Here is an 18,192-nt window from a genome sequence, read left to right as displayed (position 1 = left end):
AATACCATCCAGCAACAAAAACAAATGCAATTCTATTTTTATTGCAACCAAACCAAATCTAGCACTTAAGCTAACATTTTAAACTAAGACTGAAGTCTTCCAGACATCTCCAAACCTGGTACCCTTATTCTTCCCAACCCCACAACCTTCCCTCCCAAAAGCAGACCTTTTGTTACTGCGCACCATTATTTTTACTCTGATATACTCTTTTAAGACCCATAAATGCCTTGTTTTTGAGACAGAGCGCCTCTTCAGAGTGACACATCTTTTATTAATTTAAAAAGATTCATGGGATGCCCATCGTGAGGACACTCACGTACATTTGCAGGTTTCTGTTGGTGCCACCATTTTGATTTGACTGTGTAATGGAACACCTTTGCAAAAACATAAAAGAATGTGTGACACGAGAGCGCAACTAAATATTTTACAGGCCAGGCATTTCATGCTGGAGCTTTTGAGTAAGTATACCTTTATTTATTGCCCATCTCGGTTCGTGTCATGAAAGTCTTGTAAAATGTATCCTTTCTGAACTATCGACTTGTTGCCCAAGTGGAAAAAGGTGAAAATGGAGGGAAATTATGTTGGAGTACGGTTTTACCCACCGGGATGTGAGGCTAAGCAGTGTCAGTGTCACAGGCACAGCACATCATCCAAATGTATTCCAGCCAAATCATTAATGAAGGCCAGAAGATACACGCACACACGCACACATGCACACACGCACACACATAAAAATGAAAACAATATACTTAAGCTCAACATGCCCTCATTGCCCTTTCGAGAGAAAAACACAGTTCACCAAAAGTTCACGTCTGTTACTATCATTGTCGATCCTGCCCTTATATGCCTCAAACTAACCCCGTGATTGGCTGGAAACAAGGAACCAAACATAGCCTGACTACAGTTGATATGACACTCGACGTGTTCTACACCTCTGACCCTGATATACAGGGTCGCTGTTCGGTCAGATTGCCGCTGCAGGCCAAGTGTGATTGGGGTTTGTGTGTGCCGGTTGTGGCTGCTGATGTGGGGGTGGTTTGGTGTTCGTCAAGAAGAGGTAAAAGCTCAAAATATCACTATATCTGGCCTGGTGACATTTTAGAGTCCACACCGCCCTACATAAAGCAAGTTCAACTGGAGTTCATGGGTGAAGCCACACCCCCTCGCCACTATGTCATCAGGGAAGCGGTGTGACATCACAGGCAAAAAAAAAAAACGCCTCAACTTGTCACCTGTTTCCAGTTCCGACACAGTGATGACACCTAGTGGGCCTTCAGCAACGCAATGAGTTTCATGTTATTTCAGAGCAAAAACATAGCACTTCCTTTCACATAAATATGTGCATTTTTTTTACATGAAAAAAATTAACAATTGTATATGTAAATAGTAATTTATTTGACCACTGCACAAAGAAAGTTTATGTCACAACTTTCACATAGTCAACAGCAGTTAACATTACATTTTATGTTGCATAATCAGGTAATGTCTACGTTCCATAAATACAGTTTGAATGATGCACATTTAAATATAATTTGAAGAAGAATGCATGTCTCCAAATTATATTACAGTATCAGTGAGCATTTGCTCATTGAGATTTTTTTCTGTAATATACTGTACTTCTCCAATTTGTTTTTTTGTTTCTAAATTGTAAACCAAACTAGTTAATTTACTTCTGACAACATAATTAATTGTAGAGCCATTTATTGTCAATAGTTATAACATTCTGTTTTCTCTGTTCCGTATGAAGAATCAAATGATTTAATTGAAATAAATTATGCAAATTAACAACACATTATGTTGAAATGTACAATTTAATAATGCATAACGTGTAGAGAAAATATTTAGAGCAAACAGGGTTAGTTCTATCAAAATTGGGAGCGACACAGCAAAAGCACTGAAATAGTTCAGTCACCATTCATAATTACTCTTCAGAGAAATACAATTGGGCTTAAAACAAATCTCTGCTCGTGGTATTTTGGGGGTTTGTGATATGTGCACGATTAAACCTTAAAATATGCAGTAACACATTTAACTGAATATACAACAATTTTCCATTTGCCACAAAAATTAAAATCACAAGAACGTTTGACAATAAATACTTCCCTGACAGACTTGCTTGGAAGAAGCAATAAGTTACATTGTCATCCAATTAGAAGTCTAAGTGTGCCCACTAGCGGTAAACTTAAGTAACACAACATGACCAGAATTATTGTTGCGCCGCTTTAAAAGCAAGAAAGCAACTCATGAATAGCATTAGCTAAAGTAACAGCTTATATGGCAGGTGAATATACCTGGAACCTGTTCAATGCAGAACAATTCTAATGCAATATGTACCGACATTTTTTTTAACCCATAATTTAAATCAGGAAATATTGTCAGTGCTGGCGCACATGTAAGATGACAATTGGGCAAACCCCGACACTTGAATTCCATATTTCCATGGGAAATGTAGATATTCACCAAACCAGTCCTTCGGTCTTCATTTGTGTGCATTGATGCCCAGTGGTACTCCGCAGGGAAAAGTGTAACTGCCAAGGAACTTTACGGTTCAAAACAGGACATACCGCTTTGCCCTGGCAGAAGGGGAAAAAATATAGATAAGGGGACTTAAGCCATCTTCACACTCAATTACAACAATATAAATGGCAAACAACATAAAATTATTTGTAACCTTCAGTTAAAAATAGAAAAACCTTTATACGCTGTGTAGTAAATTATTCAAATGTTAAATTTCTCTTCTTATCCTATTAGAAAGGGACTGCTATCGGCATACAAATTTAGAAACTTTAAAGAATCCTCAAGCAAGTTTCATCTGTTCCACATACAGCACATTTGACAATAAAGTTGTACTTGATACTTGAAAAGGACGGGAGGAAGTTCACACAGCAAAAATTCAAGCAAGAGTTCAACGCATGCAAGGATTGAACCTCCAAATAGCATGCAATCAAATAAAGGGCCCGACGCTATAATGAAAATTGATTTGTTAAAATGTTTTTGATGATAGTTCATATTTCAGTCAATCCTTCATGACCTCCCGATGATGCAAATTCATCAAATAACCATTTTCGGTTTCCTTTTTTCAACCTATAAAATGTTACTGAAATTTCTTTTTCATAATAATTTGGAACAGTGTATTTAAGTTGTTTTTTTAAATGAAAAAAAATATTGTTATCATTGGGAGATTCCTTCAAAATCATTTGAATGGTCCCATGTTTTCATATTTGGTTTTCAAATATTGTTGTGTGTTTTGAGCTGTGTGTTTTGGTTCAACCACCTCACCAAGGCCCATAATGTGCGACAATGAATTTTTCTCGTACCCTTCACATTCAGCATGACTGAGCTACAGATTGATACTGGTTTAATGATTTCTGACACATAAATCACGTACAACCTTGTATCCTTAAATATAGATAATGAAATTCATTGATAATGTCATTCTCTGGACCTGTCATTCAGTACAAAGCACAGGATAATTTTTTCAAGCAAGATGAGCAACGTGCATTTTGCAAGACATAGACTTGTATGTCACTATTCGTACACATGAAATAAAGTCACGGTTATTTTTTTTTATAAATGAAATAAAAAGATAGTGTGACATAAATCCATCATTTGTTATTTGTTTGTAAAGACATCAATCCATAAATTGACTTGAAAAGAATACTTTTTGGAGCAAAACAATCAAATAAATATACCGAGAGTGTATTCACTCACAACTCATCGCTATCAACCTCACCAGATAATATTAATTAACAGATGACTCTGCTTTCCGCTTCTTCCTCTTGAGAAGGTTCAACTAGCTGCTCGTAAGAGAAGGCCAGCATAATCTGAAAAAATATATATTCTCATGTCAACGTTCATCCGTGAAAGCTTTTTTGCTCATTTATTTACATTTCTTCTAAATACATGTATTGTGACAAAAAATGATTTCCCATTTTCAGGACGACTCCAAGATTTTTTTCTTTTTTTTTGGGTGTGAATTTTAGAACATTCTCAGATGTGTTGTTGAAAGGCTTAGTTTGATTTTCTTCTACGTTGCTTACCGTTAGGAGTACCAGCAGTGCCATCATCACCCCTATCATGATATACATATTGTCAATGAGGCCACCAGCCCACAGCGGACCCAGAATGGTCGCTAGACCTCCGACTGAGCGCCGCACTCCCTGGCTGAAACCTGCAAGGCCAGCAAAATGCATTATTTATACTACTGTATTAGGTTAAACAGTGGAGTTGAGCACATTATAACAGAACGGCAACATCATGAAGATTGATAGTGAGTAAAAACAACAGCAAAAATGTTACATACGTTTAGAAATCTGCAAAAAAGGTACACACTGGTAAATAAAGAATTAGAACAAAGAGGAAAACCAGCAGGCAGTATGTACAGTGCCCTCCATAATTATTTGCAACCCTTCTTAACATGGTTTCTTTAGTTTCTAAAAATTAACGGCCAGATTGAATTTGCACCTCCTCGGTCGGTACCCCAAACTCGCATTCTGATCATTTCATCTTTCACTAACAATAATAGTAATAATGGTAATAACAATAATAATAATTATTATTATTATAGTCCAATGCATTTTATTTTAAGGTGCCTTTCTTGGCACTCAAGGGTGTCGTACACCGTTACATTATGTTGAGTAAAAGAACAATAAAAATTATGACAGTATGTAAAAAAAAAAGAAGAAAAAAACAGAAAGGGGCAGATTAAATTGAGTTGTGATATGAATTGAGTGAAAGAGTCACTTTCTAACTGCCATCATTCCGCCATGGTGTTCTTTGAGCAAAGCCTGCATTTATACTTTGCCATGTATGCAACCGGTGGGGAAACAGGTGCAAACTGTACTCGGTTGTCAAACGCTGCTATATCATTAGCGCAACATCCTATGTGAAAACGACGTTAAAACTGCAGGTGCAAATGAGGAGAGTTAATAATGGTGCTATCAGCGGACGCAATTCATTCTTTGTGGAATCTGCACTGTGTTTTTGCCTAAGCAATATAGGAACAAAATTTTAAACAATGTAAATCCTACATGGCCGCACGGTGGACAAATGGTTAGCATGTCCGCCTCACAGTGCCGAGATGCGGGATTCGATTCTGGCTCCGGCCTTCCTTTGTGGAATTTTCATGTTCTCCCCATGTCTGTGTGGATTTTCTTCGGGTACTCCGGTTTCCTCCCACATTCCAAAAATGTGCATGGTAGGTTAATAGAACAAAAATCCCCTTTTCCAGTTTCTTAGTGATCCAAGGGAAGACAATTTCAAGCTGCTCAACTCATTTCATTTCATATGCAAGTGGAACCCTTTGCAATGAAGCGGCCCCGCAGAGTCATTTTCTTCTCTTTTTTAGGCTGCACAATTTCTTACCTTGTGTTTTTACAGAGGTAACTTTGGAGAAGAGGGAAACCTGGGCAACAGATACAAACGGCAGACCCAGAAGCTGCAGAAACAAGCCAATCACAAACTCTGCCAGCTGCCATGGGAAACTACCTACACAAAGACATGGTGTTCAGGTTCATGAAAAGTTCATTTTTCGCTGGTGCGCCACGATTGCATGTTAGAGATGGTAAACTTTAGGTTTGTGAAACAACTTTCCACAATAAAGGTCTGTTGTTGTTGGTTTATTAGCACAAACCAAAGAGTCAAAGAAACCTAAGCAGCAATTGGGGCGAAATTAGGGCTTCAATCAGAAGAAAATAACCTTCCTGACAATAAAGGTGACCAAACAACCTTGCTTTGCCGGGACATGTCCCCTCGCCCCTTGTGTCCCCTTTTTCGGGAAATCAAAATATGGTCACCCTACATAAACCCCTACTTAAAACTTAGTTTTATGTTTTAAAAAAAAGCATATAAGGCAAGCCATAATTCATACTAACCTAGAGGATTAGCCAGGAAGATGAGGCACCAGATACAGGAAATATTGCAAATGCAAAGGCCAACTGCCAAAATCACTCGCTCAGTGACACGGAGACTCAGCCAGCGCACCAACAGGAAGCCAGCAATCACTTCCACGCCACAGAGGCAGTACATGAGGCTGTTCTCCAACTCTCCATAGTTGAAGTACTTTTGGGTCAGTGGTGTCACCATGGTCTGCAACAAGTGGATTATTATTAATACACATGTGACAGTGTCATTTTTGGATTGAGACAGCAGATGAAAAACCAAAGGATGCTCAAAATGAGAAAGATTTTTACTGTTTAGATTTTTTTTTATATAAAATTGTACCTCCAATGCCGTTTGATTAAACAGGGTGATGAATTGAGCAGAGAGCAGCACAATCACCTCTTCTCTCAGGAACTCTGCAGTTACAGTGACAAAAGATCACGGTCAAAGAATCCATGGAAGAGCAGTAGAATGAACTACTAACATTCAAAGACATTAAATGGGAGGCAGCACCCACCCGCCTGCATTTAAAGTGATTCTTTTTTTCTGATTAAAAGTCAGATGTTCTCAAAGGCTTGTCCTGACATTTCCTTTTTTCGAACAAAAGCCTGAGGATTTGCGCCAAATCTGATTGATTTCAGAATGTTCACAATTCCATTCACTTTGTGAAAATACCCAGTTTCTGCAGGGGGTTCACAGAAATCTGACATTTGAGCGGGAGTGTGCCCACTTTATACCCACGACAGCATAAAACTCACCAACCTCGTGAGAGACTGAAGTTCTTAAAGGGATTTGAGGACTTGTGAGACACTGGTGGCTCAGGAGATGGTGACGTTTGATTCAAGGTTGCATCAGGAGTTGCAGTAGTGACATTCCTGTGCGACTCAGTGGCAGCCGCAGAGCCATAGGAGCCTGCCAGCTCCTGGGATTGCATTAGTGGCTTTACCTCCTCATCCTCAATCTTGTCCTCATCCTCATCCTCCTCATCCTCAGCTTCCTCTCCCGTTGTTTGTTCATTCACCATGTCATTGCACTTGGTTTTAAGAGTCTCCTTCCCCCTCTGCAGAGGTGGGAGATCCCAGTACATGAAGACCACAGCGAATTGAATAAGAATCCACAATAAACACATGAAGAGCTAGAGGGAACAAAGAAAACAAATACAAAAAGGTTCCAAAAATTAGTGTTTACCGGTTGTGAAACTTTCTCAATATTTTTAATGCAATAACTCGATGAAGGATCAGATTTTGATGATGAGACAAGACTGGACAAAAATGTTAGCGGGTGTTCTGTCAGACGTTCAAAATGTATGCTCATCGGTTGCCAGTTGTTCAAGGAGGAGCTGGAATTATTGACCTGGACGTTTTTAAAAGCCGTGTCTAATAATACGGGTTTCACGTAAATCGATAAATCGTTGACATGATACACATGACCATCTTAGGTGTGTTAGCTACTGTTATGTTGTGAACATGCTGGGTTGTGAGGCTGGTGGGTGTATAAAAAGTGCAGGAAAATGTACAATTTTAGATCCGTTGCTGTCCCACACAAAATAGAAACAACAGTACGAACAATTTATATTTTAGGCAATTAAAGAAAAAAGACTCTAAAGCAGTGGTTCTTAATCTGGGTTCAATCGAACGCCAGGGGTTCGGTGAATCAGTCTCAGGGGTTCGACAGAGTCTCTGCCATAGAGGATAAGACACACAGAACTCAATATGTCAATTTGTTCATTTCGTGCACAACAAAAAAATGATACTTCATACTCATTGTTTACTTTTTCGGTTTTTAATAAATGTGTTTTCTTAGGTCTTGAATTTGTAAAAATTCATTTTTAGTTTTCATGAATGTGCATATGAACTGGTTATGGTTGGTACCGCTAACAAGGTTAAGAACCACTGCTCTAAAGTATGATTGAGCAGGGTCAGACCACTGTACAACAGACATGAGAAACAATTAGTTAAATACTTTTATTCTATTTGGACAGACTTAGTAACTCCTTACCCCTGGTGCAGTGAATGTATCGACCACAAAAGGACCCAGGTGGAAATCACACAATCTCAGGACGATGTTAAATGCTGGACCTACATCAAAATTTCTATTAAAATTTGGTCAACAGGCTAAGGCCATCGAGATCCAGTAAACAGAGGAAATTATACATTAAAAAATAACAATAACATGTTAATAACACACACACACACATGTGAGCGGTATAGCAGAGGCCATCATCCATCTACTGTCAAATGTTTAACTTGTTCACGGTCACTGGTGAGACGGAATATCCTCACAAAGGTGGCGGGGGGTTCTGGATCCTATCCCAGCTGTCTTTGGGCAGTAGACGGGGACACCCTGAACCGGTTGCCAGCCAATCGCAGGGCACACAGAGACAAACAACCATCCACGGTCACGCTTACATTCAAACCTAGGGAAAATTTAGAGCAGGGGTGTCCAAAGTCGGTCCTCAAGGTCCGTTGTCCTGCCTGTTTTCCAGCTCTCCCTGGAGCAACAAACCTTATTCAAATAATCAGGATTGTTCTAATGCTGCTACAGAGCCGGCTGATGAGCTGATCATCTGAATCAGGTGTTCTGCAGCCCAGAGAGATGGAAAACAAGCAGGACAGTGGCCCTCCAGGACCGGAGCTGGACATACCTGATTTAGAGTGTTCAATCAGCCTGCCATGCATGTTTTTGGAATGTGGGAGGAAACCGGAGTACCCGGAGAAAACCCACACAGGCCTGGGGAGAACATGCAAACTCCACACAGGGAGGCCGGAGCTGAAATTGAATTACCTCTGCACTGTGAGGTTGACGTGCTAACCGCTGGATCACCAGGCCGCCCTAATATTAATATTATATATATATATATATATATATATATATATATATATATATATATATATATTAGAGCTGTCAGTTTAGCACGTTATTATTATTATCGGCATTAATTGAAGTCAATTTTAACGGCATTACATTTTTTTATTGCGAAATTAATGCGGCAACACGTTACAGCAGATGTTACGCTGCTCTATAAATAAACCGAAAACTAAACAACAAGCGTGCTGCACAGGTCCACGCCCATGTCTGTTTTGCCAACCGAAAATGGATAATTAAAGAGTTTATGAATGGAAAGTTTACTTTTAAAAAGTTGCTAGATGGTTCCACTGACAAGACCAAAGTTACCTGTATGTTTTGCAGTCGTAAACTGAGCTATCATCATAGCATGTCGAGTCGGAAATACCACTTAATGACCAAGCACACAGCTGATGTGAGTTCTCTGCCCCCTCATCCAAAACAGACAGCTATGGATAATCTCAAAGCAAAGAAAATGACACGATGAAGAACAAATTTGCTGAAGCCATCGCTAAATGTATGGCTACGACATGTAAGCCTGTCAACATTGTCCACATCTCGACTCAAGCTGAAATCATTCACATTGCGTCTAACGACTCCACTACGGATTGCCAGCGAGAGCCTCCATTACAAGCTATGTACAGAAATTGTGCGTAGCAGAGAAGGCTAAGGTACACCAAGCGGGAGACTACACTGTTTCGGGAGAGAAATAAGAGACTAGGTTGATGAGCCTCCGGTGAATAAAGAGCAGGTAGCCTGTTGAGTTTGAGTTGATTGTTACTTGTATGGAACAATTTTGTGTGGAAGGTCACTGTGTTTCGTGTCCATATAAATAAAAGGGGTGTAGCTTCTCTGTGTTCGTCTGACAGTGACAGTGCGCTGAGGCACGTCGAGAGTTCAGCGGTGCAGTGGTAGCGACCACACTGAAAATAAAACGTCTCCAGTGTTGTTCCTAGACACCAAGTGTCGTCATCCGAAATGATGTCTACACAAAACCATAGAGAGACTTCCGCGCAAGAAGCCTTACTGCTGTGCTCAAAGCAAACTTGAGAAAAACGAAGTATGCAACCATGGCTTAAATCCACTATAGGCTGAGTACTAGTTTACCTTCGATGTGCACTTCATAATTTTATATTGCTCTGTTCCGATTCCCTAAAAAGAGCTGTTAAAGGAGCTGTTGTGTGACAAAATATTTTTTCACTGTTGTTGCTGGACAGTAATATTGTGTGAACTGCTTCAAGTGAAAAATGTTCACGTAAAATTGAAAATCGAAATTGTTGTTTCAGTAAATATTTGCATTTTGCACATAGAAAACTGATCGATGATCCCATATTGATGAGAGCATTAAAATGGAAAAAATAGAACTACAAATATATAAAAGGAAATTCAGAAACGATAAAAAAAATGTGCAAGTAATCACGATTAATTATGAGTCAATTATGACAGCTGCGTTTTTAATCACGATAAAATATTTTAATCGTTTGACAGCTATAATATATATATATATATATATATATATATATATATATATAATATATATACTGTATATAAAAAAAACATCTTAATTCAATCCATACAGCACTCACCAATCAGAAGGCCTACTTGTCGACAGACCATGACAATGGCAAACACAGTGGCGCGATCTTCTGGGGCTGTGATTCTGGTCAGCAAACCAAATATGGACGACCCAGCGCCTGAGCCTATGCCTGAAGAGAACACGTCCACATAACTGCACTACAATGCTGAAACTCAGAGAAGAAATTTAATTTGTGATGCATGCTACAAACTCATGTGACTTTATTGCAACAACATATACTGGTAGTTGGTTGTTGACAAAAAAAAAAGTTCAAATGAATACTTGATAGTGACATTCCTTCTGCTGTTTTCAATTTCAACGCAGCAACTAGGTATTGTAAAGAAAATGTGACATAAACACATCATAAGGCCTTACCTGCCACCAGTCTGCTCGACAGTATGAGCCACTTAGAAAAGCCCAGAAAATACATGAAGTTACCTGAAGAGTCAAAAGGAACAAAAAGCTGAATATAAAACAGTAAAAAATAAAATAAAAAATGCTTTTCATAAGCACGAGCAAGTCACTGATCTCAGTGCAAGAGAAGTGTGAACTCACCCACAATCTCAAAAAAGTTGGAAAATAAAATAATCTTCTTGGTGGTTCTCGTTCTGTCAGACCAGTGGCCAAACAGTGGACTCGCAAGGAGGCCACTCAGGCTGAATGCTGACAGGGTCAAACCCAAGAAATACGGTGGTGCATCTAACGTTTGCAAATACTTCCATATCGTGGGCAGTATCACAGCTAGGGACAAAGATGAGAAGTATTTGCTTGGGATAACAGAGACACAAGAATTATTATTGCAAAGCAGTGGGGATTTGGGGCATACTATGTCCATCCATCCATTTTCTAATCTGTTTATCCTCACAAGGGTCGCAGGCATGTTGGAGCCTATCCCAGCTGTCTTTGGGCAGAAGATGGGTACACCCTGAGCTGGTTTCCAGCCAATCGCGGGGCACACAGACGAACAACCATTCCCATTCACAATCACACCAAGGGACAACTTAGACTCTAAATTGTTAATGGAATACTCTAAATTGTAGAGTATTCCATTAACCTGCCATGGATGTTCTGGGAATGTGGGAGGAAACTGGAGTACCCGGAGAAAACCCACGCAGGCACGGGGAGGACATGCAAACCCCACACAGGATGGCAGGAACCCAGAATCAAACCCAGCACTTCTGCACTGTGAAGTGGATGTGTTAACCAGTCATCCACTTTTCAAACCTTTAGTAATTTTTATGAGAATAAATGGCTCTCTCCGTTTGTCATAATTATAGTCCTACAGAGATTGTCACATACAGTAGGATCAGCCAAGAACAGCAATTTTTAAATTGTCTTATTTTTTTCTCTTTTAGAGCTTAAAAAAATAATTAAAAAAAGAATATTTTTTAAATAAATCGTCAGGCACTTATGCTCGACACTGACAAATACTGATAATAGTCAAGACAAGTATAAATGTTGCAGGCCATTACTAGGAACAAACCAACATCTTAAATAAAACCCAAGTCCGTTTAAAAATCAGGTTGAGGATTTGCGTTTCCATGCAGGCTCAAAAAAACGTTTACTGTGGTTACGAAAAAATTAGAACATGCTTTATTTTTTCCCGTAACGTATTTAGCTAAAATAAAAATTTCACGACAGGACACAAGTACATACAGTACATAATGTACAGTCTCTTTACATTTTAGAAGATACACCTACTCAAACATGTTAAATAAAAGTCATCATCTTTGCTGTCAAGATGTACCGAACTCTATGTTATACACATAATGTAAACATACACAGATAGGGGCAATGTGATCAGGTTATCGACAATTATCGAAAGATAAAAGACTAACATGCAATCTAACGCCATATATATTTTATAGCTCTATAGGATTTTCAAAGAGATATTTACCATATTCTATGCCGGTCAACAAAAAGATGAGTCCAATGGTAAAAAATGTCAGCTTCTTTTTCCGTCCATGATCCATAGTGATGTGCTGTGCTATACACTGTTAGTGTTAACCCTCATTATTCCTCAGGTATATTAAAATTTCGGCATCTCCACAAAAACAGCGCAGTGAACTTAATTTTAGAGGAGGTGCTTCCAATTAGAGCCAGTGCGTTTGACAACTGCGGGACACAGGAAATGTATTTAACCGTCGGCAAGCACCTACTTCTCCTATTAGCTGCTAAGTGTGCGCCTGATTGCATTCAAGGGTTCGTCCAGTAGAACTGACAACACATTTACGTGAAAAAACATTGCACAAGCAGCCAAGCCTTTCCTGCGCATTTTAATCCTGGAATCTTAACTTCCGGGTATGATTTCACCTCGACCAATCACAAACTCGGATTCACCTCGCAGACAGTTTAAGGTGTGCCTCTAAAAACAAGTTTTAAACGAAACTTTCAAACGTCATGTGTGGTTTCCTAACATGAAAATCGCCCCTGTCCGAGTTGTTGCGTTTGATTTACCAGAATTTAAAGTTGTGCAAAGTCAACATTTGTTTTCTGACCATCATTTGTGGAATTCCAAACATCGAAATACGGGGAAACATTTCGTCATAGAGCAAATACCAATTTCGTGTGGGGGAAAAAAAAGAAAAAACTTTCCAAACCTCAATGACCCGTGACTTTTAAAAATTACTCGATCACTGTTAAGTCCAAATAGACAAATAACCGATTGCACAGCACCATCACCACCCGCAAAATCACCAAAAGGTGCATATACTGTACTGAAACACTGTCGTCAGCTACATTAAAATCGAATCTGATATTCTCACACGAAGTTGTGAGAACTTATTTTTTATTGAGGTAACTGACTGTGAAAATAAACCGAATTGAAGTCAAATATATTTCACAATTTGAAGTCAGTTTGACTTCGGTTCTACTCCAATAAATTCAAATTGTGCACTTCAGTCTGTTTGTCAATGCAAAGATTCGAATAAAATTACACATTCAATTTGTGTAATTCAAATCGTTTTACAATGCAATATTTTAGGTCTAAAATTCAAATATAAATTATTTAAATTCAATGTTTCAGCCCATAAAACATCCATTCTGTTGCACTGTATGAACAGCAACTAGTGGCTCCAGATTTTAATTTCTGCCATCTCATGGAAGAGTATATAATTGTTCACCCTGTCACTATATTCTGCTGGAACACATTGACGGAAAAATACATATTTGTAACTTTTTGGACAAATTAAGTGAAAATTGGCCATTTCCTACCGCAGCCCTTATCATCTTTCACAGCACACAAGTGTGCCACGGCACCTTGGTTGTGGATCATTCATATTGATAAATGTGACTGTGTCATGTGTGGGCCACCTAATCATTTTCAGAAATGGGCAAAGCTTGAGCCGATACCAGCGGAGCGTGGGTGAGAGGACTCATAGTCTGGAATGGTTACTGATAAATCGCAGGACATACAGACACCTTTAGCCACTGAAAAGGGATTGATCATGTGCAGGCTGCATGAAAGCCAGCCAAGTGAATCACTACACTTTCAATTACCGGTAATTGAATAAAATAGTCTTTATTTTTCTTTCACAGTTAAAAGCATGCTTAAATTTAAAAATGGAAGATCCGAACATTTTAGACCACAGGAATACAACCCACTTTGCATTTAAATGTGCAAAGTATGCAAGGTTTTGTCTGTGCTCTCATGCCTTCAGTCTTTTGCAATGCTCCTCGTGGCGTCACCATCCTGTGACATCCATTACCAATGTGACATTGTGGTGAAACTCCACACAACACCCTGCCTCTTTCAGTTCTACCCTTAATTAAATTTTGACTATTGAGTGCCCACTATTCTCAGAGTAACAGGCTCCAGAATGCCGAGGACTAAATGGTCCTCTGCCAATTTGGGAACAAATGTTCAAAATTTCTGATACTCAAATTAGCGCAACAAGCCAAAAACATTTTAAATTTTACACATGGATCATCGATTTCATCAAGAAAATAGTTACTCTATTTATTCATGTTTAATATAGTAGAATCTGCAATGACAAAACAGCATTCACTATTTTATTTCTATTTTGTTCAGGGAAAATTGTTTGAATTTGCTAGCTTTGTTGTGTTTGTTAATTGCGTGGTCAGGAACTATAACTTGCAAGACAATGTATTAAGCAGCCCCAGTAAAACAATGATCAAATTAAACTAGAGTATGATCAATTAGTTCAGAAGTGCATTCAGAAAGGTAAACTTAGCATGAACCGAGCTCTAACAAATCTAGCTTTAATGCAGACCTCTTCAATTCTAGTAAGAGCTTGACGGTTTACTCAATAAATAAGGAATTTGCCTTTCTCTGCCCACAATTGAGCCGGTTCACTGGGTTTCTCCAATAAGTCGTAAAATATTCATTCATTCATTCATTCATTCATTTTCCGAACCGCTTGATCCTCACTAGGGTCGCGGGGGGTGCTGGAGCCTATCCCAGCTGTCTCCGGGCAGTAGGCGGGGGACACCCTGAATCGGTTGCCAGCCAATCACAGGGCACACAGAGACGAACAACCATCCACGCTCACACTCACACCTAGGGACAATTTAGAGTGTTCAATCAGCCTGCCATGCATGTTTTTTTCAGAATGTGGGAGGAAACCGGAGCACCCGGAGAAAACCCACGCAGGCCCGGGGAGAACATGCAAACTCCACACAGGGAGGCCGGAGCTGGAATCGAACCCGGTACCTCTGCACTGTGAAGCCGACGTGCTAACCACTGGACTACCGGGCCGCCCTAGTCGTAAAATAATCATGCATAAAATTAAACCACAAACTATTTTTTTCTCTTCTGAAAAACAAGTCAATAACTGACATTTATATTGTTTATGAGCAATATTTGATCATGATTTTCGGTGAATGTTTACAGTTATATTTAGCATTAATAATTTGGGTTGAATAGGTTCTACAAACTGGTGTTTTAACTATTACCGAAAAATAAAAATCCGTAACTTGGGAGGTGGTCTAATAATTTTAGCAGCTAGCATACATTTTCCACCCTGCACTGTGAATATTTACATGAATACCCCCTCATCCCCAACGCAAGCAAAACATCTGTCTGGGTGGTATTAGTTTAAGAAGACTCGGTGTCTGCTTTGACTTAGATGACGATCAGATCATATTTTATAATCAATTTAGGCAGACATTCAGGTAATTCCGAACCCCTCATCTACTTCTTCTTGCCATTGTTTTACGGTTTTACTATACCTAAAATAACAAAAAAGACACCATCAAAAATTGCAGTTTTATAAACCCCAAACCACAGTACGCTGTTCCATAATTCTGAAACCACAAAATTCAGATGTGCAGTGTCTAAAAAAAAGAGCCCTTTTGTGTGTGTGTGTGTGTGTGTGTGTGTGTGTTATACACACAGAGTGTAGAATCTATTTACAAAGTAATAGAAGAAAGGGTTGGAGCAGTTCTCAAATATCACAGTCTAATTCTCTAAATTACTAGTCCATTTCTCAAGAGGTTTACCCCCCCCCCCCCCAATCGGTAAATATAAAATAGAAACAGTACTCCTATATAACCTCAGTTTATCACTGCATTCAGTTCAGTACGGTTTTCATGTAGAGTGTGACAGTGGGAACAATGAGAAGACGAGGGGAGCGCTGAGTTTTAGAAAGCCAATTTCTTCATGAGGAGGTACACCCTGGAGTCCACCTCGAATCCATGAAGGTTGTTGGCGTCCCCCTGCAGCCTCATGAGGAGGCCACCGTAAGAGACATAGGCAGAGCTGAAAGTGGAGAGGGCGGGAAATTATTGTACATTCAAGAAAGGAACGTTACTCTTTTCCTCACATGTTCCATTGAAGAAAACATTCATAATTACACAATAGATGTTAAAATAATGTGATAGAGCAGGGATGTCCACCCCAGTTTTGGTTTCCTTTCAACCGTTATGCATGTGATAGCATATAAATGTCCAACAGACTCATCCTATTATTACTAGTACACAAGAAATTGATGGATAATTCGTGTTGAAATCAAGAGTAAATGAAAGTCATTTCAGCAATTGTTCAATTCATTATAAATTGGGGTTTGGTATCTAACAAATGCATGCAATATGTATACACACGATAGTAAAAGTAAAGTGAATTGGCAATTTTCATGCAGCTTTTAGGAATAAAGAAAAAGCAGACACACATAATTTGCTTAAGCAGGCCACATCACATGATGTGGTCGGCCAGACCAGGTGCCTGGGACTCAGTTTGACAGTGGTACGATGGAGTGTTAAAATATGATTGTTTACAATGCTTCACCATATTTAAAGAATACAGACTAATTACAACTCAAATACTAAAATGTTATTTAGATAGATGAAGTCAGAAAAGAAAAAAAAATAAATCACTCACAGGCGTGTTGCAGCTTCTGTTGAAGTCTCATCACCCTCAATCTTATAAACCTTCCCGTACATCACATAATCAAATTGGTCTGATCTGAAAAATTATGAAATTATGATTATTAACTATGAAATTCAACCTCATGATTATGTACATGAATCCAAATTAATACCACATAAACACAAATGTGTCAATGACCATCAGTACTTGAAACTTACCGAGATGGTCTGTCATCTTGAGGATTGTACTCCCCATCATCTGGCGTTCCGTCTTCATATAATGTGCTGGCGATTACCAATCTGAATTTGTCACCTTAATGAGATGAATACTGATTTTTACTGTGCACTTTTCTGTATTTGTCGCTTCAAAGACTGGTGACACATATGCTTTCAATTGCCTTACTACAAGCATAGGTCTGATATAATTCATGAATTTGTTCGGCAAATAAAACAAATTAAATGGTGCAACTGCTTTAGTACAAAGATGTAAGAGGTTACCAAGATCTACTGGATAGATTTGAATGTTCACATCCAAGATGAGGTCCATCTTAAAAGATTCACTTTCACAATGTAGACGAGATACTGTGGAAAATAGACAATAATACAATTCATTTAGATTCACTTTTAAGCAACATGAAGGATGCCTTTAAAATGATTTAGAAAAGGGCCATCAGTTGGATTCCACTTGCGTCCACAAGGAGGGTTTGCTGAGTTGTTCGAAACAATAGAAAAGCACATATTTGTGCAAATACAATACTTGAGGGAGCAAAATTACTTTTCGAATGTGGTTTCGGGAGCATAATGTAACGTTGAACAGAAGACATGACACACCTCTGTCAAACTTCTTGCCATCTGGATCGATGTCCTTTACGTCGAATATATCCTCGAAGAGGATTCCAGCCATTTCTTAATCTGTTTCTGCCCACACAAATACAAAAATATGACAGAAACAGTTTACAACAATTATGCTCCAAAGTTGGGGCGCAATTGCAAACACAACGCTGATGTCCCAACTTCATCACATAACACCGTGCCGGCGTTTTCACATTAGAAAATTACATGAAAGAAGATGCGAAAACCCACTGATAAGAGATGACTGAGTAGAAAGTGTATGTGAACTCGCTAGTTAGTCGACGAAAATCTGCCACTACTCGACATCCCGTGTGGGCGAGGACGTCCTTCTCAAAGCGGGCTTAAACTTCGATTTTCCCAGAACTGTGACATGCTATCTGATAGCGTTAGCGGGCTGTGCGCCCATTTCCCGAACCTTACCTCTTGTACGTTAGTGGACTAAGTTATCTCTGTTGTCCACAGCCAGCATATACCTGCACGTGTTCTTGTAACGAGAGTAATTACAGTCTGCACTTAAATTCTTATTTCGTTAACTCGTCATTCATTCAAAACACCGTGTGGCGGTCAAACCAAACAACGTGCTCAACCTTTGACACATCATCTACTTCCGGCGAGCATGATAACCTGTTATTATTTTTATTAATGAATGTTGTAACATATTCAAGATAATTAAATATTTACTTACATACTTTTTGATTTTTCAAAAAGAAATCTAG

General features: G+C 39.0%; 2 protein-coding genes across 4 annotated transcripts; both read right to left on the bottom strand.

Annotated features, from left to right (window-relative positions):
• Nucleotides 1-1,684: 1,684 nt before the first annotated feature.
• On the bottom strand, nucleotides 1,685-12,614 carry mfsd8l1 (major facilitator superfamily domain containing 8-like 1). Of its 2 annotated transcripts, XM_052074570.1 has the most exons (12): nucleotides 12,198-12,613; nucleotides 10,856-11,041; nucleotides 10,676-10,738; nucleotides 10,311-10,430; nucleotides 7,879-7,958; nucleotides 6,643-7,015; nucleotides 6,223-6,296; nucleotides 5,874-6,087; nucleotides 5,365-5,487; nucleotides 4,041-4,171; nucleotides 3,734-3,824; nucleotides 1,685-2,573 (listed from the first exon to the last, which is right to left on the bottom strand). In XM_052074570.1, exons 1-11 carry the CDS (start codon nucleotides 12,271-12,273, stop codon nucleotides 3,747-3,749), a joined length of 1,518 nt encoding a protein of 505 aa, XP_051930530.1. In that variant the 5' UTR covers nucleotides 12,274-12,613; the 3' UTR covers nucleotides 1,685-2,573; nucleotides 3,734-3,746. The 2 variants fall into 2 exon arrangements, with proteins under 2 accessions (XP_051930530.1, XP_051930531.1); XM_052074571.1 differs by lacking the exon at nucleotides 10,856-11,041 and having other exon boundaries at nucleotides 12,198-12,614.
• A 3,157-nt stretch (nucleotides 12,615-15,771) lies between these two features.
• polr2h (RNA polymerase II, I and III subunit H) lies at nucleotides 15,772-18,094 on the bottom strand. Of its 2 annotated transcripts, none has more exons than XM_052074656.1 (6): nucleotides 17,897-18,094; nucleotides 17,456-17,542; nucleotides 17,123-17,206; nucleotides 16,844-16,937; nucleotides 16,638-16,721; nucleotides 15,772-16,019 (listed from the first exon to the last, which is right to left on the bottom strand). In XM_052074656.1, the coding sequence occupies exons 2-6, from the start codon at nucleotides 17,526-17,528 to the stop codon at nucleotides 15,902-15,904; spliced, it is 453 nt and encodes a 150-aa protein (XP_051930616.1). In that variant the 5' UTR covers nucleotides 17,529-17,542; nucleotides 17,897-18,094; the 3' UTR covers nucleotides 15,772-15,901. The 2 variants fall into 2 exon arrangements, with proteins under 2 accessions (XP_051930616.1, XP_051930617.1); XM_052074657.1 differs by having other exon boundaries at nucleotides 17,456-17,547; nucleotides 17,898-18,094.
• Between the last annotated feature and the right edge of the window lie 98 nt (nucleotides 18,095-18,192).

The sequence above is a fragment of the Hippocampus zosterae genome, chromosome 8 (assembly GCF_025434085.1).
Source record: "Hippocampus zosterae strain Florida chromosome 8, ASM2543408v3, whole genome shotgun sequence".
Classification (NCBI taxonomy): Eukaryota; Metazoa; Chordata; class Actinopteri; order Syngnathiformes; family Syngnathidae; genus Hippocampus; species Hippocampus zosterae.
This window is presented reverse-complemented; position numbering and strand designations above follow the sequence as displayed.

Excerpts from the sequence above, each read along its gene's own strand:
- polr2h (XM_052074656.1), bottom strand. The coding sequence starts at position 17,528 with ATGGCTGGAATCCTCTTCGAGGATATATTCGACGTAAAGGACATCGAT. Across the intron at positions 17,207-17,455 it reads TGGCAAGAAGTTTGACAGAG|TATCTCGTCTACATTGTGAA; the intron begins GTGTGTCATGTC and ends TATTTTCCACAG. Across the intron at positions 16,020-16,637 it reads ACAGAAGCTGCAACACGCCT|CTCTGCCTATGTCTCTTACG; the intron begins GTGAGTGATTTA and ends CTCCACTTTCAG.
- mfsd8l1 (XM_052074570.1), bottom strand. The coding sequence starts at position 12,273 with ATGGATCATGGACGGAAAAAGAAGCTGACATTTTTTACCATTGGACTC. Across the intron at positions 7,959-10,310 it reads ACAAGTAGGCCTTCTGATTG|GTCCAGCATTTAACATCGTC; the intron begins GTGAGTGCTGTA and ends ATTTTGATGTAG. Across the intron at positions 7,016-7,878 it reads ATACATTCACTGCACCAGGG|CTCTTCATGTGTTTATTGTG; the intron begins GTAAGGAGTTAC and ends TGTTCCCTCTAG.